Genomic DNA, 23,973 nt, shown 5'->3' on the forward strand with positions numbered 1-23,973 from the left:
CCAGATGAAAGTCATCTGGCATTTTGAGTTTGAAGAAATGGAACCTAATGAGATGATATGAAATGTTGCTGAGTTTATTGAGGAAACAGAAATAAGAATGGCTGCTTTGGAAATATATAATATTGCCTTAGAGACATGCTTGTAGCCTCTGGACTCACCCTGAGGACTCATCTTACAACTGACTAGCCACAACATGGTATACTGTGTCTTGCTCTCTCAGGAATAATACTGAGTATGTAAGTTTACATAGTTAACTTTAGATTCTCTAGCTAGAGGCCTCAAACTTTCACTTACTATAGGGCTACTATATTTATTTGAAGGGGCTTCTACCAAATATTTATTTAGAATAATAGAAATAACTGCCATTTATATAAGGATAACTCCTGAAGCACTCAGAGATTTTTGTTTAATCTTCAGAATTCATATGCATGTGCCTATTTGATTTAGATGCCTCAGAAGGATGACCCACCATCTAATTTTGCTTAGTACTGAGACATTTCCCAGGATGGTTGGTTACTCTATTCTTGAGTGATCTTAAATTTAATGTGTCCTAAACAGAATCCTTGAAGTTTTCATCCCCAATCCAAAATCTGTTCCTTAGTTTTCTTTTTTTATACCTTTATTTTTATTTATTTATTTTCATGTGTCACTGAGGATTGAACCCAGGATCTCACGCTTGGGAAGCACTCCACTGACTTCAGCCTTGTTCCTTAGTTTTCTCATGCCAGTAAATGGACTCATCACCATTCAGGATCCCTCCTTTCCTCCTCTCTCTCTTATCCAATGCTTTAGCAAGTTCTTTTTGTTTCCAAACAAAATATACTTTGAATATGTTCACTTCTCTCCATCTCCAGTGCCACTATGCTAATGAAGCCACTAATTCCATCTTCCCATTTTCACTTTTCCCCTATGATTCAGCCAGCAATCAGAAAGATCTCTTAAATATGATTCATCTCACATCACTTTTCTGCTTACAATCATTTGGCAAATTAATTCTTTTCATAGCCTAAAAGATTCTGTTTGATGGGTTCCCATCCACCTTTTTGATCTCATCTCACTCCATCCTATGTTCTAGCCCTCAGACCTGTGAATTCCAAGAACACAAGAATCTCTTCCTTCCTTTAAGAACTTTATACTTCCAGTTTTTTCAAGAATCTTATTCATCCCCTCTTGGCCTAAAAATGTCATGTTCTTAGCCTTCCTAATCACCCTAACAAAAGAAGAAATCATACCCATTATTTTGTATCATTTCACTTGTTTAATTTCATTCACAGTACTTACGAAACTCCTTATTGATTCTGTTTATATCTTGTATACCACTCTAAGAACTTGAGCTCCAAGAGGGCAGCAAACCCCACCATAACTTCTCTTATTTTTTATACCTAGCATCTTTTTGCAAATGAATGATTGTCTACCAGTCACAAGGCATTTCTTTTATTGTCACAATAATTATATCAGTATTATCTGTATTTTGCATGAGGAAGTTAAATCTCAGAATTAGTTCACTTGATAAGTGAACATGATTAACAAGTGGTTAGTTAAGTACTAAAACCTAGTCTAGTATTCTATACCAACCCAACACTACCCTCACTGCCCTAATTGAGTAGAATTTAGAATTAGGATTTGGGTATTGACCAAAATGCTGTTGTAAATGTGGTCAAGGTAACTATGAAATACAGGAGAGACCCCTAGAAAACCATAGATGTATCTGGGTGTGTGTGTTTGTATACACAGACATTATCCATAGATATTATTACAAAAGTCTGGCATCTTTGGTGGGAGATGGAATAGGTTGGCTACACAAATGAAAAACTATTCACTACTCACAACATATCTTTAGACTTAAAACAACAACAGTGTATTTCATGAAGATGGAAGTGACCACAGCTCAATTTCTACTTATAGATCACAAAGTTCCAATGTAAAGGACGAACCCAGGGGCTAACTGTGACCCTTTTGGGATTTGATATATGTTACCTCCTTATGAATACCAGATTAAGTACAATAAAATAGATAAAACCTCCATTCTCCTCAGGAAGACTTCATATTCAAGATAAATGTGCTAGTTTGTTCCTGTCCATTTGTCCGTTTATTCAACAAACATGTATTTGATACCTACTATGTAGACACTAAGGGATCATGAAGAATGCAAGAAGTTTAAAGTGTAGGGATAGCAAAAGACATGAAGCTATGACAGGATAGCTTCAACTCTTAATCAGGAGCTAAAACACAACCATGCCAGTCTTAGAGTTGATACAGAAGAACCAGAGGAAAGCTTCCCTGTCACAACTGAAATGGAAACAATGATAAGAAGGATGATGAGGGATTAACCAGGTAAATGCTGATCATTTTCTTCTTTGTTAATTACAATAAGACTTTTCCTTAAGCTCCAGGATCATATAGCCTAATGTCTAGCGGTAACTCCATCCAGTTGTCTGAGATTTCAAAACTAATTTGTCTAAAGAATTCGACTAAAGATTTCAGATAAAATTAGACCAATTTATCTGAATTCTTTAGTTCTAACTTAACACTTCCAAAGAAACCCTATCTCTCTGTCCTTATTACATAAAATACCAAAACACTTTCATTGCTATTTATGCCTCATCCCTGCTTTATTATATTTTAACATATGGGGAAGGGACTATAACTGGATCTCTGTCCTTTCAGACAATATACTAATTCCCCAGTCTTGAGTTCATTTGCCAATTTGTAAGGGAAGGAAATTAGTTGAGAAAGGGATGATATATCCCATGTCTTTGCCAATTTCTATCCTTCATACAAAACTATAACCTCATAACAGCAGTACATCCTTCAATCATTGGGCAATGCCCAGGGGTCACAGCCAGTAACCCACCAGAAATCATCTGACTGAAAGTTTGGAGCCAGTTGCCTAAAGATATCTATGGTGGCAAAGTGCTCTGATAAATTGGTAAACAGGATGATCTTACTGGCACTAATTTGGAATGTTGGGGCCCCATGATGATGTGGTCAGGTACCTTAAAATCCTCCTGCAGAGGAAGGTTCTCTCTCTTCTCCTTCAGGCATGTCAACACAGCATCTAAAGTTTCCTCTCCAGAGGAGCTTGGCTCAGGGCCTGCAGCTTCTGGCTTCCCATTTTCTCTGGGGACCATGGGTTGCTCACAGGACAGATTTCTAGGTGGGCCTTTGGGAGCACTCCTCTGTTCTTCAGACAGCTTCAGCTTTAATTCTAAGAGAAAGATCATGAGTTACCATGTGGAAGAGGACTCACTATACCTAATCAGAATGTAGACCCCTTCAGGAATTCCCTCGCTGGATGCCATATTGATAGAAATGAACAATGCTAATAATAGCTTTCCATGTGGTAAGGGCAGCCCTAATAACCATGATTAATTTCACAAGCACCCAAACAAGTGTAAAAACAGTGAGCCCCAACAGCTGGGTCCTCATGAAGTAGAGGATAATATGTAGTAGTAACTCTGGTGTAGACTTCAGCAGAATTCTGGAGGAAGACCATTAGTACCTGACCCCAGAGTTCCCACCTGTTACCTACTTATAGCACCTGAATTCTATACCCAAAGATTTGCTGATGTAAATTTTGAAAGTCGTGTGTTCATCGGGATAGCTTCTGTGGAAATACTAGTTCATCTAGAGGGCATTACATATGTAGATACCCAAGGAAATGCAGGCAAGTATAGGAAAGGGGAAAATGGGAATGCCAGCCCCAGATTGACATATTTTACAAACTTGTCGAAGTCCAGGTTTCAAAATCCAGGAACCACTGTTATTGCAATGTGGCTTTTTATAAACTTATATAATTAAAAATTAAAAAGCCACCAGGGACTTATTAGGGAATTGCATTTCAGAATATGTTAGGGAACTGGTGGTTTTAATGAGGCCATTTATATTGATTTCTCAATTATATAGCTCATTTTCTTTGATGTTTATTTTTTGGAATGTGTGTATTGTTAGTGAATAAAATTTTAGTGATACTAGTTTTGTGTTTAAAAACTGCACATCTTCTAAATATGCTACATCATTATAGTTTAATACCAATGAATTTCCTTATACTTCTTAATCACTATCCTTCCAGAAATTTGGAAACACTCCCATGTCTAAGAAATGAAATTGGGATGTGGAGGTAAGAAGAAAAATTTATTGGTAAATAATGATAGTCCTGTTTCAATGTATTTTAGAGCTAATTAATACACCATCATCTCCAGAGAGGGATAAAGAAAGACAAGCACTGAACTAGGACACAGGAGAACCAAGTCTTAGCTCTGGTTTACCATCTCCAAGCTGTGTGACCTTTCTGGGCATAAACATGTTCATCTATGCAACTGGGTATGTAGAATAAATTCTCATTATTATGTATTAGATGTTGTTTCTAGCATCTAAGAATCCAATAACCAGGGAGGTTATAGCTTCACAGGTTGAAATGTTCCTAGCATTAAACTGAATCATTCCACTAGGAGGCTGGAGGTCCCCAGTAAGGAGGTTTACCAAGTAGGGCTGAACAGCAAAGGTAATTGAGGACTCTATTTCAAATAGGGCCTCCTATCTAAGTGGTAAACTAAGTTCAAGAAGGCACAGGTGGAAGTGAATCAAAAATATCCTGCAGCACTTTATACTATTTTATCTGCTTCTGAGAAAAGAGACCTTTGGATGGCATTTACCTTTGAGCTGTTTACGACCTTTAGCCAAATCATTCATCCATTTCAGGACTTCAGGATTAGAAGTCTTGTCTCCATGTGAAGGCTACCAAAGGAGAGAAAAGGGAAGGTGGAAGGGAATTAAGGAGGGACGGGGGAGGGAAAGAGAAAAGGAAAACAAAAATTTTAGAGAGCTGAGCTACATGAAGATAGTTCAGGAACATAAAAACCTGGGAGAGAAATCCAGGCATGAAAACTCCAGCTGATGAATGTGCTTCTGGAAAACAGCACATGTTCTCGACCTCTTCCATTCGTTCACCCTTGACATGGGCACATTTCTAAACATGCCTGGCCACCCAGCATTTTCATAGGTCTAACCATGCCATTGCCCCCCTTCTTTCTAATCCACATATCACCTGTGAGGCCTCCTGTACCAGAATCAATGTTGCCTGGTCATTCTCTATATCAGTGCAGATGATAATACAGACCATTTCTTACTATCTTGCCTATGGCTCATATACATGGCTTGTGACCATAACCCAATGGAAGATACTGACAAACTGGGAGTTTGGCTCTTATCAGCCGTATCCTCTGAGCTGAAGAAAGAAGATCCCAGGGTCTAAAACTTGACAACAGTCAGGAGAAGTTCGATTGTCAGGGAGAGTAGCCATATTTCTAACCTTAATATCCTAATGAGGCTAACATTAACATGAAACTTAATCATATGTGTGTGACCTTGGGCAAATTATTTAGCTTCTCTGCTCTTCATGGCCTCATGTATTAAATAAGAATTATAACAGTGAATCCCTTGTAGGGTTGATGCAAGGAGTTAATTAATATTGATAAAGCACTGAAAACAATTCCAGATGCACAACAAACAGTATAGAAGAGTTAGCTGCAATTACTGGTTTTATTTTCAGTAGCAGCAGTGATAGTAGTAATATTTCCACTAAACCTTCAAAGGAATACTGAATGTTTTCACTGGCAAATACACATGGAGGCGTATGTAGGTCCTACAAGTAGCCAATCACACCTTAGATGTGGTATTAAGAACATTTTTAAAGGAATAATCTCTTGTCAATACAAATCACTTACTTGACTTCTGGATTCCTTCTCAGAACACAAAAGTGGACTTTCTACAGAAAAGAAAGTAGGAATGACGAGTAGCCAAACATACCCTCTACCCCCACAGATCAGTAAGGAGCATTGTTAAATAATCCAAGGCCTCCACAATTACTTAGTTGTGGGCTTAGGCAGATCAAATGGGTACTATAAACCAAGGATATATAAAGAACTATATAATAATGCTCAAAAAGGATGATCATAAACTTTATTGTGTGGAATGTGTGTATTGTTAGTGAATAAATTTAGGAGCTGTCATGTTTCTTTAATGATCCCCCTAAATCCAGCTATAAGAAGATAGAGAACACATTCCTTTAAGTTCAAAGGACAAAACAGTACTTTTATGACCATATCAAATATACATGGGACATTTGTTCATTTGTGACACAAATGGCATGGGTCTGTCAGATCAAGTGATATAAAAGCCTCACATTTTAAAATCAAGATGGAAAGAAGAGGAAAGAAGTTTATGAAGGATGATTCTTTCCTAAGGGAGCTTGAATGGAACACTGATTTCCATAAATGGGCCCTAAATTTAAGGTCATGGACAGTGCCACATGGGTCACTAATCTGTCCCCCAAACCAGCTTAATGTAATCCTACCTAGGGTCTGCAGAATGATGTTCTGTACTAGTTCCCTGCCATATAGTCTAGCATTTTGGCTTTGGGTAGCAGTCTGGTTATACAGATAGTCAATGTTTTAAAGCATTTGGTTTCTCAGAATCTTCAGAGAATCCTCAATTTCAGTCTATGAACTATCTTGTTAAACAATGCTTAACTGGATCTGCTCCATACTGTTAATTCCATCTTTTGAAATACAGTAAAACAAAAACAAAAATCCTAAGCTATTGACCAACAACAAAATGAGCTTTTACTACTACACATCAGACTTAAGAGAAATTTAAAGCTCAATTTTCCAGCAAAGTAATTTAAAGCCTGAAATCAGTTTCAGAAATGAATTTCTTATTTCTTTGCCCTTTGGGGAACTTTTAAAAGATGTTAAATTAAGCTCACATGGATGGCAGCTCTCATGTGACATAAAAGTTTTCATATACTAGTATGGATCTTTAATCCTTCTAACTTTAGAACTGAAATAATCTGACTTAATAGACACTAACAATCATATACTGGAATTTACAGAGATTTGGCTTTGTTCAACACAATTAATATGGGACATCCAAACCACATTACTGGGGATATCATTGGAGAAGTTTTGTGGTCTGCCAAAGATGGTTCATAATCCATCTTTGGTATTTATGGATTGGTAATGAAAGACCTGTGATATTCTCTTAACTAGATTAATTCTTTGCTGTGTGATTCTTGGAAATTCACCTCCTGGGTCTCTATTTCTTCAATCATCTGATAAGAAAATTGTTGAGCTGATCTAACATTTTCTATTTCTACTGAAAGCAGACATCTGGTGGCCATAGCCTTTTCTAAACCCATGAGCCTGTTTATCAAATGCAAAGTCAAGTTGTAGAAAATAAGTACAGTTTTGAATAGAAATATGAAATGGTTACATTCAATAGAGATGGAAAAATGTATGTTATACCCAGACATCAGAGTAGCACAGAAGCCCAGCAAGAGCTTGGATTCAAAAATTAGCAGTGGGTGCTATTAATTCCATAGTCAGGATGCCAGGAAGGGGAAGTCTTATACACAGCAATCAATTAAAGCCTACTGACATATCAAACCTCTAACCATAGCCTAGCATCCTGACAGAAAGGGCAAGGGGAAGCCCTATTTCCTAGAACATTCAAGGATCTAATTACATCCAAGAGTTACAGACAGTAAAGAATGGTGACCTTGAACCTTTTCCTCCTCCTACTGCTTCTGCATCCATCCTTGTGCGTAAGTACATGTGTCTGTCTATCCTCTTTAAACCTTCTCTAAACAAAAGCAGGAGATGCTTAGAGAATTTCTGTTCCAAAATGGGCAACTTGTGGATGATTGCTATAGTCAAAGGAAATAAATCAGGATCTGTGGCTGTAGGAAGATCCAGGGAAGATTTAATGTGTACAATTTCCCTTCATTTTCTGACAAGGCACAGACTGCTCAAACAGATTAAATAGTTAACAAAATCTAGAACCATTCCCTTTATGAAAATACTATAATAAACATTATACATGTGTTCACTCATTTTAATACCCTTAAACTTAAGTTGCAATTGATAACTCAACTTTACAAATGGACACCGAGACTCTCACACTGAGACTCAAGTGTGAAGTAACAAGTCCAAAGTTGCAAATTTCTTAAGTGTCTGGCTGGATTCAAATCCAGAAGAGTCAATAGGCCCTAGGAATGGACCCCCTAGTTGTTACTCTGCAGAGTCCAATGTGAGGAAATCAAAGATCCAATAACACTCCAGCAGCAAACAGGTGAAATTGGCTTCTCTTGGGATATCTGGACCTTTCAATATATGGATACTTGAGGGGTCATGGATGTAACTCAATGAAGGAACACTTGCCTAGAATGTTGAAGACCCTGGGTTTATGCATAGACCCCCCCCCAAAAAAAAACCAGAAAAAGTAAAATGTGGACACTTGAGAATTTTACTTCTTCTCCTAAATTACAAAGCCCACTCATCTTTAATTCACTACTCCAAGCCTCAGCTGATAGAACACAATTACTTTAGGCGATTTATAAATCTTCACTGGGCCTCAATTTCCCTATCTTTGGGGAAAAAAAGACTTAGCATTCCTTCCTGCTCCATTAAAAAAATATAGCAAGTAGCTGTGACTGCCTGACTTTGGAGGAGAGAAGGATCTGCCACAAAGTGACTGAGGTTGTCTTGAAAGCCAGTTTTTTTTTTCTAATTTTTTTATTTTGCAAAAATAAAAATCACTCCTTAAAACCTCTCCTTTAGTGAATTTGAGGCCACACAGGACAAGTTGAACAGAAGAGTAGAATCTTACCTATTCTCAGCTCCCTCCCCAGAACTTATACTCACAGTTCCACTTGCCTCTGTACCAAGTGCTTAGTGAGCTTTAAATATTTCAAGATGTATGAGAAATTATTCCCTGTTCTTTTATTTTAATAACAAGCTATTCTGGGCCTTCTTCCAAAGACCCAATATCTTTATGCAATTCTGCATGAATATGATTTTTCTCTATGTCATGGTCACCATGATAGAAAACAAAAGCAGCATTGGCCATCAAGATGCTTACCTATGGCTCTTGTTGTTTCTTATTGAGAAGAGACAAGATTTGTTTTATAGCACTATACAACCAGCATGAAGATTGGTGTCTGATTGGAAATGATGGTTCAAGTTTGTTCTTATGAAGGGCCTGAAAAGATCTCATGTGAGAAGTCTCCACTCCACAACCAGGAAATACTAAAACCATCTCCCTCTCATTGTTCTGCACCCTTAGAGAGTCTGCCCTTCAAGTATATAATAGGTTCTTATCACAATGCAAATAGATAAAGGTTAAAGAAAAAAAAAAGAGTATACTTCAAAAGCTTTCCAAATTTTGGTCCTAGATAATCTAGAGATAGTAAGATTCCTTAGGGGAAAAAAGAGAACAGCAGGAGAGAGGGGGATGAATACTAAAGTTCAGAAATGAGAGTTAAAATCCATCACTGGGAAGTATCTTAGAGGAGATAACTGGCAGCATGTGAGAACAAAACAGAGTCAAGATGGGAACTCATCAACAAGACCTAGATTGGCCAGTGGGAACAGAACAGTCCCCTGACGAAGATGGGTACCCAAATAGGAAGGACAGAGACTCAGGAAGGTCCACATACCTCAGCCTAACACGATCTGTTCTCATGTTAAATTCTAAGGTGCTTACCCGGTATTTCTTTTCTTGTTCAAATTTCTCTTCAAATTTCCGAATTTTCCGCTTGAGGCTCTGGATGTGCTTGGTGAGCTGGGTAATGGTCTGTGGCTCCTTGCCATCACCACAGCTACACCGAGAAGAACTTCGGGGCCTGCCATGATTAGAAGGAGGGAAAGAGCATGAGAAACAATGGTACCCCAGTAAACACTGCTGCTTGTTCTACAAACCAACATTATCAGAGAAGTCTAGAATGCAGTTCATAATTTGATGAGTCAACCATCTGCTCATTAATAGCCCTGATAACAGAACTGCATTATGAGCAGATGTCCTCAGGGTCTTTAGTAGACAAAATGTCAGAATATTAGTCCAGTAAACACGTTTCGTAAAATTGATAGAGGCCAATTTAAGGCTCAGAAGAGATACCCATATTGAGGTGTTATCTTCAATAGGTTGCATCAGCCACTCTTATCAACAATTTCAAAAGAAGATTTACATTAGTGTTTAACTTTCTTGACATAAAAAAACAAATATTTTAAAATATGATGAAAAAAATGGACCTCCTCCCCAGAAAATGTGTACACCCTCACATGACACGTATTTTAGATGCTACAGTAATAATCACTAACTCCCTCAAATTCAAGTAGATAGTCCAAGGACCCAATTTAGATCAAATAAAGAATAAGTTATGAGTGAAAAATTTAGGATTTCCTGGGCATATTTTCAACCAAGGGATTCTCAGTTTTAGTTATGCATCAAAAGGATTTATGAAACCCCCAAATAAATAACATATATTGTTCTTTTATCTTATTCCAATGCCAAATATAAATTCCAAATGGAGTGGATTGAGGGAAATATATATATTTAAATATCTACATCTAATTTTGGGGAACACCAATTATAAGTTACCACTTTTCTAGAGTCTACGAAATTGAGGTGGAAAATTATCTAATGTTTCTATAATCCATCCATTTACACCACTGTTGGACAAGGAAAAATATATTGCACTAATTGAGAATGATATTCCTGATACTAGAACATTCATAGGATTAGGATTCTGATAATTTCACCAAAAACTTTAAAACCTGCATGCTCCTGATTAGCTTGTCTCTCATAACCATTTCCACCTTAGGCATTAAGTCCTGAAACAGGATTCCCAACTAGAAAGTACACCAATTTTAGCTTTATCATTCAGATCTCACAGTTGCATTTGTCAGGTTGCTTGCATTATTCCAGAGGCATAATAGTTCATTTGTAAATGTGGTATTTAAAAAACTGCATGAAATGAAGACTATTATAAAACAAGGTTTTCTTACATCATGAACTGCTGAGTGCTGGGTGGAGAAGGGGCTGACTCAGGGTCTAAATTGAATCTCTGGCTTTGGCTAAAGATGGAGCATCGTGGCGACAGCAATGGGTTGTCACCATCAGTGATGTGATAAAGCAGCCTGCTGGTCCCGACAGACTGGAGGTCTTCTGGTGTGCTGTCGGCTTCATTCTGCCCATCTTTGTGGACTGGCATGGGGTCTGGGGAAACAAGATAATTGATCAACACTTAGAAGTGACAGAGGGCTTGAAACTGTCATGTTCCTAAATAAAGATCATAAACATTCATTATAATAGCTTGCCTCTTTGTCATTTCTTCCTTCTGGGGATATGAAAAGCTTTCAAAATACTGTCATTTTTTTTTCCCCTCACAGAACACGGGGAGAAAATATGACAAAGCCACCAACAACAATAAAAAAGGAAACATTATTTCAATATGAGTTATTCAGTCAGCATAACCCAAAACTACAAAAAATATTTTTATTTCATAGTATTTGCATATGTTGGAGGATATATGACAAGTATGAGGGTGAATAAAAAGAGAATGAAATTGAACTGCAGTAAAAGATTACAGATTATGAAGAATAAAAGGGATAACAAAATTGACAGCAAAGAAAGTAGGAAGGAAGAGAACAAAAAAAGGAGGAGAGGGAATGGGAGTCCCCAGAGTGAAAATTACCCAACAGTCCTCAAAAATGATGGAGATCTTTGCTCATCAACATTGAATAATGTTCAGAATATGCTAAATGGAAACCACAGGTGTCACAACTAAGCAGTAATGGTTTCATTTCACATATATGTGTACAAATAAATGTATCAAAAGATCAAAGTAGTTATGAAGTAACTGCAAAACATGGTAAGATTAGGAATGATTCTATTTCCTTCCTTGAAATCATATGCAACATTTTATTTCAGACAAAATAAAATGGAAACAAGTTCTCCAAAAAAAAAAAAAAAAAAGTCCTCTCCCCAGCTAGCCAACCCTGTGCCTGAATTCTTGCAATGGCCATTCTTTTAAGTTATCCCATTAGCTCCCCACCTCAGGAGCTTGAAGGTGAGTACAGTACAAGCACCTCAGTCTTGAAGGTGAGTACACCTGTGCTATGGAGGGTAGGACGTGAGATGTGTCAATGAAGGATCCTCCGGACCTGGATAAAAGACTCTTCACCTAGGGCTCTGGAGGCAGCCCAAATGAACTTCTCGATTTTCCCTAGCAGACAAGTCAGGACAACTCAAGTTTTTTATAATGCCTACTTCTGTAAAGAAAGTGGAAAACGGATTTTCTGAGTGAATAAGCAGAATCAGAAAATATAACAATTCACTTTTCCAAAACAAACATTTATCACAATTTGTTACCGGATGAATCTTAATCAGATTTAGAATGACTCCTTATTCTCTAGAGCTTGAAATGCAATTTGCTTTGTGTAACATCAAAGGTCTGATTAGTCCTGATGTGTTTTCGGTTGGCTTCCCTCCTGGTGAGTTGTACACTGGAAGGGTAGACAATACTTCCCATTGTACCTGTGAAGTTTGCTGACAGCACTTTTGTCAGAAGCTGAGGATAGTAAAGGCAGAGTGGACCCAGGTGATAAAACAGCAGTGCCTGCACTGAGGCTGGGCAGGAGCCATGATGAATAATAGGAACAAGACCTACTACCCAATAAGTCTTGGCACATACAATACAGTCACCTTCAGAATCCTCCAGAAGATCCTGCCAAATCCTTCCCTTAAACCATCAGGCTCTAGGAAGAAATATATTTTATTCATGTTGCCTATTTCTTGGAATTACATTCTGGTAATAATGGAGAAGAAAATAATCTTTAGCAAGCACCTGGGATCAGCATGTTTTTAATTGAAATGGCATAAGTTCTGACACCTTCAACTATTTGCCTCAGCTATGGCCCTGAGGCCCAAATTAACATAGGTCTGTTGTTGTCATTTTATAATGTCCAAACGGAAACCCTTGGGTTCCTAGCCACAAGACCATGAAGTAGAGCTGGGAAAAGAGTTCAATTTATAAAACCCACAGAGTCCTAAGATACAACTTCACAGAATCACAGATCACTTTGAATGGCTTTTTTTGAACTGTATTGCAATAGTGACTGTATACCTCCATTGAGGTGAAACCGCTTTCAACGGGCACTTACATAATTTACCAGTACTGCCTAATTAATATCCTAATCTCCCTTTCCCTTCAATTCACTACTTAAGGAAGCTGGGAGCCAGAAAGATCCCCAAAGCAACCAGTTGAAAAGCCACAGAAACCCAAACTGGTAATTTGGTAAAGCTTCAGTTTTTTGTCCAAACTCACTATTTGAGTTGAGAAGGGGTTTAATTAAATCAGCTGGCATCTGTATCAGTGTGTGCATTTATGTAGACAGAACCATTGAGCTCTTTGGTTAAAAGAGGCAAATGTAAATTCAGAGGCAGCGCTGCTACCCTCCTGGGAAAACAGCACAGGCCACCACTTTCAGACCCTGTTCCTAATGGGGAGCGGTCTGGAAGATTCCCCCTAGAGTCGCATTATTTTTTCTTCCAGAGGCAAGGGCAGCTTTTCAGAGCCTGTGCTGTGATACATTATGGTTTAGAGGAAGGGGTCTGAAAGCCAAGGGTCTGCCATGCCTGTGCTTTTTTTAATGGGACTCCAATCAATTTCGCAACCTCTCTCTGTTTCCTTGTTTGGCCCATCTTTCTCATAGAGCTGTGATAAGAAAAATAAGAGGAGGTTTGCTGTTCAAAACTGTGCCAGTAGTAAATAAATACCTATTGTATACTTAAGATTTTTGTTAAAAGGATAGACCATGTTGAGGGCTCTTACTCTGGTAAAATTTTCTTCTATTAAAAATAGATTTGTAACAAATATATCTTAACTTTTTAGGAAGGTAAACATAAGTTAATGAAAATTTTGGGAAGAATAAAGCTTTCCTGAGAAGGAAAGTGAGGAAGCATCTCAGATGCAGCAAAGACTTAGCTGACCACTAGGTAAGAGAATGAAAATGTTGATCCTTTTTGAACCCCAATCTCTTAATATGTTAAATGGGGAGAACAATAATAATGCCTGCCTCACAAAATTGAGGATAAAATGAAATAAAACTGTGTTCCTATAAAAATTTTGCCATAACATACACATATATGTGTTTACACTATTTTTACACACACATATATATAATTTATATATATGCACACAAATATACTTTTGGCTTACAGATTTTGAAATATTTCAGCTTCATACTGAGCAATGATGATCAAGAAGTCATAAACTTGATGTTCTAGTCACATTTTCTCAAACTCATACACATTAAAATAATTTGCTCTTAAAACTAATAACGTGCATCCATGCATCCTTTGTATAGCATACTTGGTGGAAAAAAGTAGAATAAGGCATAGAAAAACACAATATCCATGCAAACCATCATTTTAATCATTATTATTAAAATAAGACACTTAAATATTATTTTACTCAGCTCTTATGGGGTTAATATGGGAGGTGAGAATCAATATATCCCTCAGTATCTCATCCCTATCTCCTATTAGTTCTTATTTATAAATAACTAAGAATAATGATCTAATAATATCTAATATTTATGGAGTGACTCATGGTGTCCTCACACTTGTTCTGAAAGTTTTCACATGTATTTAATCTTCATAACAACCATATGAGACTAGTAGTAATGTGATTCCCACTTTAAATTCAGTAGGGAAAGTTGTTTAACTATGCTAATTCAATTCAGGGAGGGTTTGACCAGTGCCTGTAGTTGAAGAATCCACATCTCTACTCTGGAAGCTGAAGTGTTTCTGGCAACCCACTCACTGAGCAGTAGGGAACACGGAGAAGAGAAATAATTATCAGTGTGTGAAGGCCAAGAGACCACTTCTTCTCTGGCTGCAACCCCAGGCAGAAGCAGATGCTATATTACAGCTGTTCAATGACTCAGTCAGATTTTAAAATATATCTTTTTAATGTGAGTTTTTAAAGCAATTCAAAAGTGAAATAAATCTCTCTCGGCAAAAGCTTGAGAGGCACTATTGAAACTTAACTGTAATAAATCAGCTATAGTCTTGTAGCTTTGTTAAGTTGCACCCTCAGATTTGCCTATATTGGTGGGCTCATAGATCCCCAAAATGCCAAATATCAGCCTGTGTTGGTTTTAAAAGCTAAATGAGCCAAAAGTATGTCTATGATTCTAATGAGATTTATCCAGCATGTCTAAGGACAGATAGAAGGGAGGATAATAGTGTCACGAACACAAAGAGAGCTGCAAAAATAATAGACAATAAAAAACATCTGATGGATACATGATGCTTTCAGTTTTAAGTATACTGAATTTAAGGTTAAGAAGATACCCTAATAAGGGTTAGCTACTGGGCCAGAAGACAAAGAACCTGTAGTCATGGCAGTATAGCCACCACTAGAGAAACATGAACTTGGTTGTTAGAGAGCATTGAGAGAGAAGAAGCGGGTAGGGCTGGCTGACCTAGCAGGGAGAGGCATACACTCCAAGCAGGCAGGAAAATTTGCCAACCATGAAAGTAGGGCTGGGCTTCATGACAGGGACCCTGTAGGTCCCAAAAGACAGTTTGCCATCACAGGTGAAAGCATGGTTTGCAAGCTCAGAAAAATCTAGAATCAAGTCCCAGTTTGCCACCTGTGTGATCTGGGACACAATCTTTCAAACTCAGAAAGAGACAAATATTATTAAGGAAAATGGCTAATGAGCCATGTCTGATTTCTGGGAACATCATTTTCCCTCTCCATGTCACCCAAGTGAAGCCAACTACTCACATAACAATCAGGCTGCCCTGCCTAGGTAGAGGAATCTTCCTGAACTGTGGAGCTGGGGAAAGAGTAAGCATCATCCATAATAGTGCTAATCATCCAGAAGCACCCTATCAGAGCAGAGAGAGAGCTGGGTGTTGTGATGGTCTTCAGTTTTCAGCCTAATTGACTCACCAGGTCTTCTAGTCAATTTCTGCACAACTGATCATCTCAGTGGTACAGTTGATAAAAATCAGTTATTAAGATAACAGAAGCCATTTTCAGAAGGGAGCTTTCATTTACAAGCAGAAATGCTTTGAAAAACACAAGGAAAATTAAATACACAAAGCAGACGGGAAAACTGCTGAAGGAAATTCAATCTTCATTGTGAGCTGTACATTTTCTGGGCTTATCCAAAGTCAGTTAGGAAGCATAGCTTTCAAGTGTCTATTAGTTCCGCTGAATTGGTCAATTTGATCAAAGAAGCTGGATGAGCAGCTCGACAGAGCCCCCAGGAAAAGATAATTCTCAGAGAACCAGAAGACAGGGAAAAGGTTGACCAGCTGGCTCTAGGCTTGGGAGGTGTCTGGAGCAGTTTCAGACACCAAGCTTCTACGTGCCATCAGGCTACTCCTAACCTATAAATATTATAAGGATGGAAGAACAATACCAAAATAACCCAAATAAAAGGTATTTTTAAAATGACTACAACATGTGGGAAATCTCTGCACAGAGGAAAGGTGATAAATGAGAATTCTCTGTACAATCTACTCAATTTTCTATAAAATTTAAATTTTTAAAAAAGTCTTAATTTTTTTAAATGAATATGAGTCTTCTGGCTAAAATCCTAGGCTCTGGAGTCAGAATTGTGGGCTTGGCCTGTGATGCCACTTGATGAGACTTGTTACATGTTTGGGTAGGCAAGCCTCTTCAAATTCAGTATAGGGTTGTAGTGAAGATAATCAGGATAATGTATGTTAATACAGTATTTGTCCTGAGTTTAAAATTGAATTTTAAAAACATTTGTGAATAATCACCTGGCAGTTTGCACTAAACAACTCATTATTTCCCTTCCTATAAGTCAGTTGCAGAAATGGCCACAGAGAATTACTTTATCCTCTATAAATTTTGAAATCATATTAAAAATACTTTCTTTGGAAAACAAGGAGTTAACATAACATTACCTCCTTTAGAAACTATAAAAATGGTCATAAAAGCCTCAGATAAAAAATTAGTAGAACTTTTCTAGTCAACTTATAGGTGTAGCACAGGATAGATTTTATTATAACAAATGTAGTTTCAACTTTAATAGGTGGTCATTATTTAGCCATCAGCTCTACAGATTATTGCCCTCATAAATACCTTTGGCTTAAGGGAACTAGTATAATGTCAATGATATGCAAGACTTGAGAGGGAATCTAGGAAGTATGAAATGTCATTTATATACCCTGAGAGCAGTCAGAAATTCTTACAGAGTAGTATTTAAAGACAAATGTAAATAATATTAACTGGAGGAAAGGCAACATAAATTTTGAACAGAGCAAGAACAGCCAGCTTTTTAAATAGTGGTAGCTAACATTTATTGAGTATTCATCATGGGCAAGGTATGAGAAATTTCATATATATTATGCACTGTAATCCTCACAACAATCAAAATAATATGCTTTCTACCATTTTAAAGAAAATAAGACTGAGACATAGAAATATTAAATAACTTATCCAATATCACCCAACTAGTACATGAAGTTCTGCAAGGAGTAATGTTTTAGAACAAAGCAGAGTCAATAATTATAACATATTTTGGGATTCAAGAAGTCTATAGAATAGTTTTCATATCTAGATTGAAAACATAGAATAGTTTTCATATCTAGATTGAAAACAAAAACAATCACTTCAAGGTCTTTTGGCTAAAACCAAGTGTAAAATAAAACCAATGATTGGGCCATGAACATAAAATTCACTTAAAAGTATGTACCAAAGGGCAGAGTCAAATTAAATAGCTTTTTGATGGACCAGTCAGTATCAATCCTTGCAAACAGATCCTGGATTAATCTTATTTTACATTTCAGAAATGACACAGAAGTGGAAGTACAGAAGTCTAAGTTTGCAAATGATGTTGACATCTTCCAATGAGTAAAAAACACAAAGCAACCACAGAGCCAACTCACAAACAGTTGTAGATAACTAAACTATGGGTCAAGAGGTAATGGAGTTAAAGAAAATTAATCTTCAACTCTTCTTTTCTAGATAAAACTACTTTTAACAAATAGTAAGCACTAAAATACTAGTTCGAGAGTGGATCTCATTTTTGTAGCTGAATAGAATATTCTGATAGAACAGAAAAGCCAAGAAAATAACATGCACCTTTAGGAAGTGGTTGCAAAACACTCCTATGGTTATAACCATCTTGTAATTAGTTTATAAATCATCCCAGGCCTGTATTTTTTAAAATATTAACTTTTAAATTTGAGATGATTATACATCTACATGTTATCATAAGAAATAACAGAGAGATTCCTTGTCTACTTTTGCCACTTTGATCTAGTTTGCCTCAGTGGTAACATTTTGCAAGACTATATAACTTCTGCCATATTTATGAATAAAATTCTACTAATAGACTCCATCTGGAATACTCTTGCAAGTCAAATAATACAATCAAAACAAGTGCAGAGGCCTACAGATAGTTCAAATCAGTGGAGCTGAAATGAAACTGGGAACAATGGTGCTGCAATAGGCTAATCAACTACAAATCTAGGTCTTTATGAATTTTAAAAGTAACTTTCAAAACATTAATTATACGACATGTATATAGTGTATATTGACATACTTTCAAATTATAAAATATGAGAAATATGGGGACTTCACACTTAGGCTACTTGGTAAACAGCAAGTGGTAAAGAGTTTAGACTATGCAGTCAGAGTGGGGAATTCCCCACTCGGACCTGTCCCCTTTCCTCCAACCCCTCCACTAATCTGTAGCCATGGCACCTTCAGCAAATTGACTTTCCAAGTTTATTTCATCTTCTTTAATCTGAGGATAATAATGAAACCTACCTCATAGGATTCTTATGAGAATAACGTATGAAAATGCATGCAATAATTTCTGATACAAGCCAGGAGGTCATCTAATGTTGTCATTCATTTAAAAGCTATCTAATGAGGTGTTTCTAAACATCAGCACTACTGACTTTTGAGATCAGATAATTCCTCCCTGGGGGCTGGGGCTAGTCTTGTGCATTGTGGGATAGTTAGCAGAATCTCTAGCCAGTACTTACTAGAAGTAGCCAATAGTGCCCACTCCTCAGTAGTGACAAATACTGTCTCCAGATATTGTAGAATGTCTCCAAAGGAGAGGGGAAAACAATAACAATAGTAATAACAAACCATAAACCCCAATTGAAACCATCACTTTAAAGGAACCAACTTAGGACAAACAAATAAAGTTCTATTTTCCACAGTAGTGGTTATTTTTTAGTAAAATAACAATTGGTGCATAGTGAAAATATAGAAAGATCCAAAAGGGTTTGAAATCACATACACACACACACACACAAAAAAAAACAGTCCATAAAGTTTCTAAAATATATTTGGGGATTCTGTATACTCCTGAGTTTGGAGACTCTGTTCTTACTGACTTTCAAAGTCTCACTAGGGCAGCCCACCAAAAGGATGAAAAACCAAGGTACGGATAATCGGCCCCACCCTAGAAGGATACTTGAGATGCTTTCCTGTTCTAGAAATCCAATTATAAAGTTTTCTGCAACAAAAATATATTTCATGTTATCCCTCGTATGGCACTGTGCTCTGGAGAGTGTGCCTGAACCTTCTTGCATGTCAGAATCACTAGGGGAGCTTTGCCAACAGAGATTCTCAGCCCTCAGACCTCCACTTTAATTTTATTCTCCACTTTAGAAAGTAAAATTAAAGTTCATTTCTAATTATTAATTTATAAATTATTTAATAGTTATTATTAATAATTTTACTTTTAACAAAGTAAAAATTAAAGTACGTTCCCAATTAATTGGAAACTTCTGGTCAAGTAGGAAGTTTCTGGAAATATGTGAGAGGTTGGTAAAATTTTCTTTGACTCTGCCCCACTTCAAAGTCTACATTAGGATAGAACCTACAGATTATACAGAACTCTTTATTAGAATAATTATAGACGCAAATGGATATACTATATTAGTAGTATCTTAACTAAATGAAAAATTCAATCTGAAAATCAAAATTTTAGCCAAAAGGAATTAGAAACTGCTATAAAACTATTGCTTCTAGTAATAGGTCTCAAGTCATTGCTGTTGACAGTTTTTGCTAAACTTTCATACCATCAATTATCCTTGGTGAGACAGAATAAGAGTTATGCTTAGTCATGTGGAATGTCAAACAGTCCTTCTGCATACTTTGAAAATAACAGGCAGTTAATATGACAATCCTCATTCCATTTTCCATTCAATGACACCAGAATAGATGCTTACTAATGCCATGGAAAAAAACATTTAATTTTAGCTATAAGAGGCTGTTGATTCAGTTGGAAGAATTTTTCAGCTTATTATGTAGGTTTCTGTCTCAGTCAGTTTAAGTTGCTATAACCAACTACCATAGACTGGGTAGCTTATACATAGGAGAAATTTACTTTTTACATTTCTGGAGGCTGGAAGTCTGAGGTCAGTATGCCAGCATGGTCAAGTTCTGCTGAGGATCCTCTCTCAGGTTGCAGATGGCTGACTTCTTATTGTATTCTCACATGTCAGAAAGAGAGCAAGCTAGCTTTCTGGACTCTTTTTATGATGGCACTGATCCCATTTATGAAGGCTCCATTCTCATGACCTAATTACAACCCCAAGGCCCTACGTCTAAGTACCATCACACTGGGGATTAGATTTCAACATATGAATTTTGTGGGGACACACAGATTCAGTCTAGTAGTTTCTATCTCACAGTATGTGGTTTTTAACCTCTTGACTAATGGATCCCAATACTCAGGAGTGTTTATGAAATATGAAGAATCCAGGACTTCTACCTCTGACTGTCAATGAAGCCTGAGAATCTCCACAATCACCAAAAAGCTCTTCCAACATAATGGCTAAGAAGGTTCTAGAACATTACTGAAAACACAAGGTCCCTATCGGGTGCCATGAAGAGAACTATTTTTAAGTTACTATAACATATTACAGAATTATGATCGTTTGTGCTAATATTATATGAATACCTCTTGGCAGAGACTTACCCATCAAAATCCCCACAGTTTCAAGGTATCAAAAAAGAATCACTCAAAATAATCTGTTTAGAGCCCCCAAGTTAGAAACAGCAGATCTGAGCATACATTTCTTCCTGATGCAACACACATGGAACAGAAAATGTATGGACTTCCTATAAGAATGCACACATTTTAGAAACCAGGGAGACAAAACCATCCCATATTTTCAATCATGAAAGTATGTTACAAATGCCTGTCACTTTGACAATGTCTCTGCCAAATGACATATGCCTTAGATCTCTGAAAACAACAAGTTTTCTAGATGTTTCTAGAGTCTAGTGCTCTAAGATTCTCTTAGAAGGGCTCTGAGATAACTCAAATTTATCTACATTTTGGAAAATCCAGAATCCAAATCACAAGCCTCCTCTGTCAGAAGTCTTTGCCCATTTCTGACATTTGATACTTAACAAGAACTGTATGGCTGTCTCCTTCATGCTAGCAACCTCACCACAAACTGGTATTTATTTTCATTTTAGAAAGAGTGTTAATAAGCTTTTAACATCATGTCCAGCCAGAATGAGAAAATGCAACACTATTATTGATATTTAGAAATAAAAGTCATGATTTAAAAAAAATATATATATATATATATATCCAACATGCAACAAACATTGAATCCTCCTTGCTAGATACTACTATACCTAATCAAAAATGTCAGATAATTCTGAAGTTACTGAGGATCTGGCTTGAGACTTCTTTATGTGTTTTGTATGCTATTTGTTTGGAGAACGTAGAATATGAGGTTGTGGGAGAGAAAAAGGACATTGTCAAATACCCTAACTTAAACCCCTGATCCGGGCCTCACCCAATTTTTGCATTTCATCCAAACATAGTGGCCAACAGAGCAATAGCACTCACAATACAACAAGGACAGCCAACTTCCCAACAATGTGTATCCATAGTAATTGACCATTTGCAGTAATGTCATACTAGGAGGCCTTCCTTAGTGTCCTTACTATAACTAGTATTATTTCAAAAGTCACCTTAAAGATTTAATAAAACATACATAAAGTGCTTAAATAGTTCTTAGATCATAAAAAGGTTTAAATAAAAATAGTATCTACTCTTGGTTGTTCCTATTAGCCACTATTATTAATAATATACATCCCAACACTGGAGATGACTGTTTGGCCTGCTTAGACCACCTGGGACTGTTTTAAACAGAAGTGTCTTAAACATACTATTGCTAATGGTACTGTAATAGATTACCTTTGCAGATCTCTTCCTTCAACTCTTGGAGATTAAGGATGTCTTATGAACAAGCTTACCTAAGTCTATTTCTACTATCTATCCAGAAAGCAGTCTGCAAGACTCTGACCCATTTGTTTTAGAAAACACAAGCTAGGCTCTTATTTCTACTCATATAAATTAGTGCTTCTTTCTGCTCTAGACTTCCTGGGAGCATTAATTTGTTAACCAATATACCACCCTCAGGATTAAAACTACAGTAACAGAAATAAACTAACAGACTTAATTTTGAGACTTTTTGATACATAAATTAATGCAAAGAATACTGAGACAGAACAAGAATTAAGGATCCAAATGAGTGAATAGTGGAGCACTTATCTCCACTCCTCCTGTCTTGATGGATCATCTTATAAGCATTGAACAAGAAAAAAGGAAGTAGTGTTGAAACTCCCTCAAATATATCAGGAGTTCAAAGACAGACAGCACAGAGCATCTAGGTTCAGTGATATAAAACAATACACCACTCCTTTGTCATAAGAGACCACATAAGAAACCCAGAAAAGAAGGTATATGGGTGATTTCACCTGACACCCATTTAAAAGTCTGACTTTTGGTCTGAGCCAGAGACATCTATGTTACAGCAGATCTTAATTCCTCCCGTTTCCTCTCAGCACCTTCTGGGCAACACTTGGGCTCTCACATACCATCATTTCTTTCAGGGGCCTAGGTGAAAGATGAAGCAGAAAGAGGATGAACTATCTTGAGAGTATGATCTGGGACATCCCCCAAACCCTGCCTCTTACCTGCAGAATCTGCCTCATCGGCAGGCACACTTTGGGTTGTCACGGGGGCTGGCTCCTTGATTCCATGCACCTGGGGAGCTTCTTCCTGGTTTGTCAAAAATGCAGAACACAGATCAGATTCGAGAGCTTGGAGCTTCAGCAAGGAATTCTGCCAGCAAAAGCAGAACATCAGGCCAGCTAAGTAGATGCCTAACACACAACGGTGGGTCTGCAGCTCCTGCAGGCACCTTTCTCCAGTGCCTGGCAGGAGGGTATCCTGGAATAGCTGCTTCAGAAACAGAGCTGGTTGTGCCTCAATCAGATGCGCATTATTCCACATGCAGTCTCAGTTCCTGCCTCATTTAAATCCTAATGTATATGGATTATCAGTGACCCATGGGACTGGCGATTGATTTCGTCAGCAAACGACGCTGCATCTGAAGAACCAATCTCAGAAGGTATCTGCTTCCTGAGCGCTGAGCCTTTACGCTTTGCAAGTGTTTCATTCATTGTGCTGACATCAGGAGTCGATGACATTAGGCCCCTCCCAGGCTACCATTCATAAAAGCCATCGTCCCTCCAATGCAAAGACTGCAGTAAACCGCAGTGCACAAAGAGTTACTGCTGCAGAGGCTCCCTGGCATCTGGGAGGGGCTTCAGGCTCCCTCATCCACACTGTGGCTGTGAGTGCATCTTCTAAAGTTACTTCTCTCACATGGGATGGCTGCAGCTGTCTTGTATCAAGAACAGGGTGAGGGAGACAATCTTGGTCCCTCGGTTTAACCTAATCACAGAGGGAGAAGCAATTTATCTTTCTTAGCCCCCCAGTACAATCTCCTGCCCACTCCTTTCATTTCTCATTTTAAATTTCTCCCATGTTCTTACTAAGAACAAGTCATACAGACTGACGCACATATCCTGCCATGATGCAGATGCCCAGAAAACTAATTGCCCTAATGAGGTGAAAGTGAGTCATGCCCGAGGCTCTGGCTGAGTGCTGCTCCTTGACAATGGGCAAGCCCTGCGGGTCTATGGAACTCTTCCACCCACCTGGTTCCAGTTCCAGCAAGGACAGCCACAGAGAGCAAAGAAAATGATCCTTTTCCCTCTATAACCTCCCAATATACACATGCTCC

General features: G+C 37.6%; 1 protein-coding gene across 5 annotated transcripts in view; it reads right to left on the reverse strand.

Annotated features, from left to right (window-relative positions):
- Fam13c (family with sequence similarity 13 member C) overlaps nt 1-23,973 on the reverse strand; it is a 118,131-nt gene that overhangs the window by 10,196 nt on the left and 83,962 nt on the right. For all 5 annotated transcript variants that reach the window (XM_076834299.1, XM_076834298.1, XM_076834295.1 and 2 more), the window contains 5 exons: nt 22,859-22,943; nt 10,845-11,055; nt 9,544-9,682; nt 4,656-4,737; nt 2,997-3,208 (listed from right to left, as the gene is read on the reverse strand). In XM_076834299.1, coding sequence (XP_076690414.1) covers nt 2,997-3,208; nt 4,656-4,737; nt 9,544-9,682; nt 10,845-11,055; nt 22,859-22,943 — 729 coding nt within the window. The remainder of the gene's footprint in view (nt 1-2,996; nt 3,209-4,655; nt 4,738-9,543; nt 9,683-10,844; nt 11,056-22,858; nt 22,944-23,973) is intronic.

Source organism: Callospermophilus lateralis, chromosome 15 (genome assembly GCF_048772815.1).
Source record: "Callospermophilus lateralis isolate mCalLat2 chromosome 15, mCalLat2.hap1, whole genome shotgun sequence".
Taxonomy (NCBI): domain Eukaryota; kingdom Metazoa; phylum Chordata; class Mammalia; order Rodentia; family Sciuridae; genus Callospermophilus; species Callospermophilus lateralis.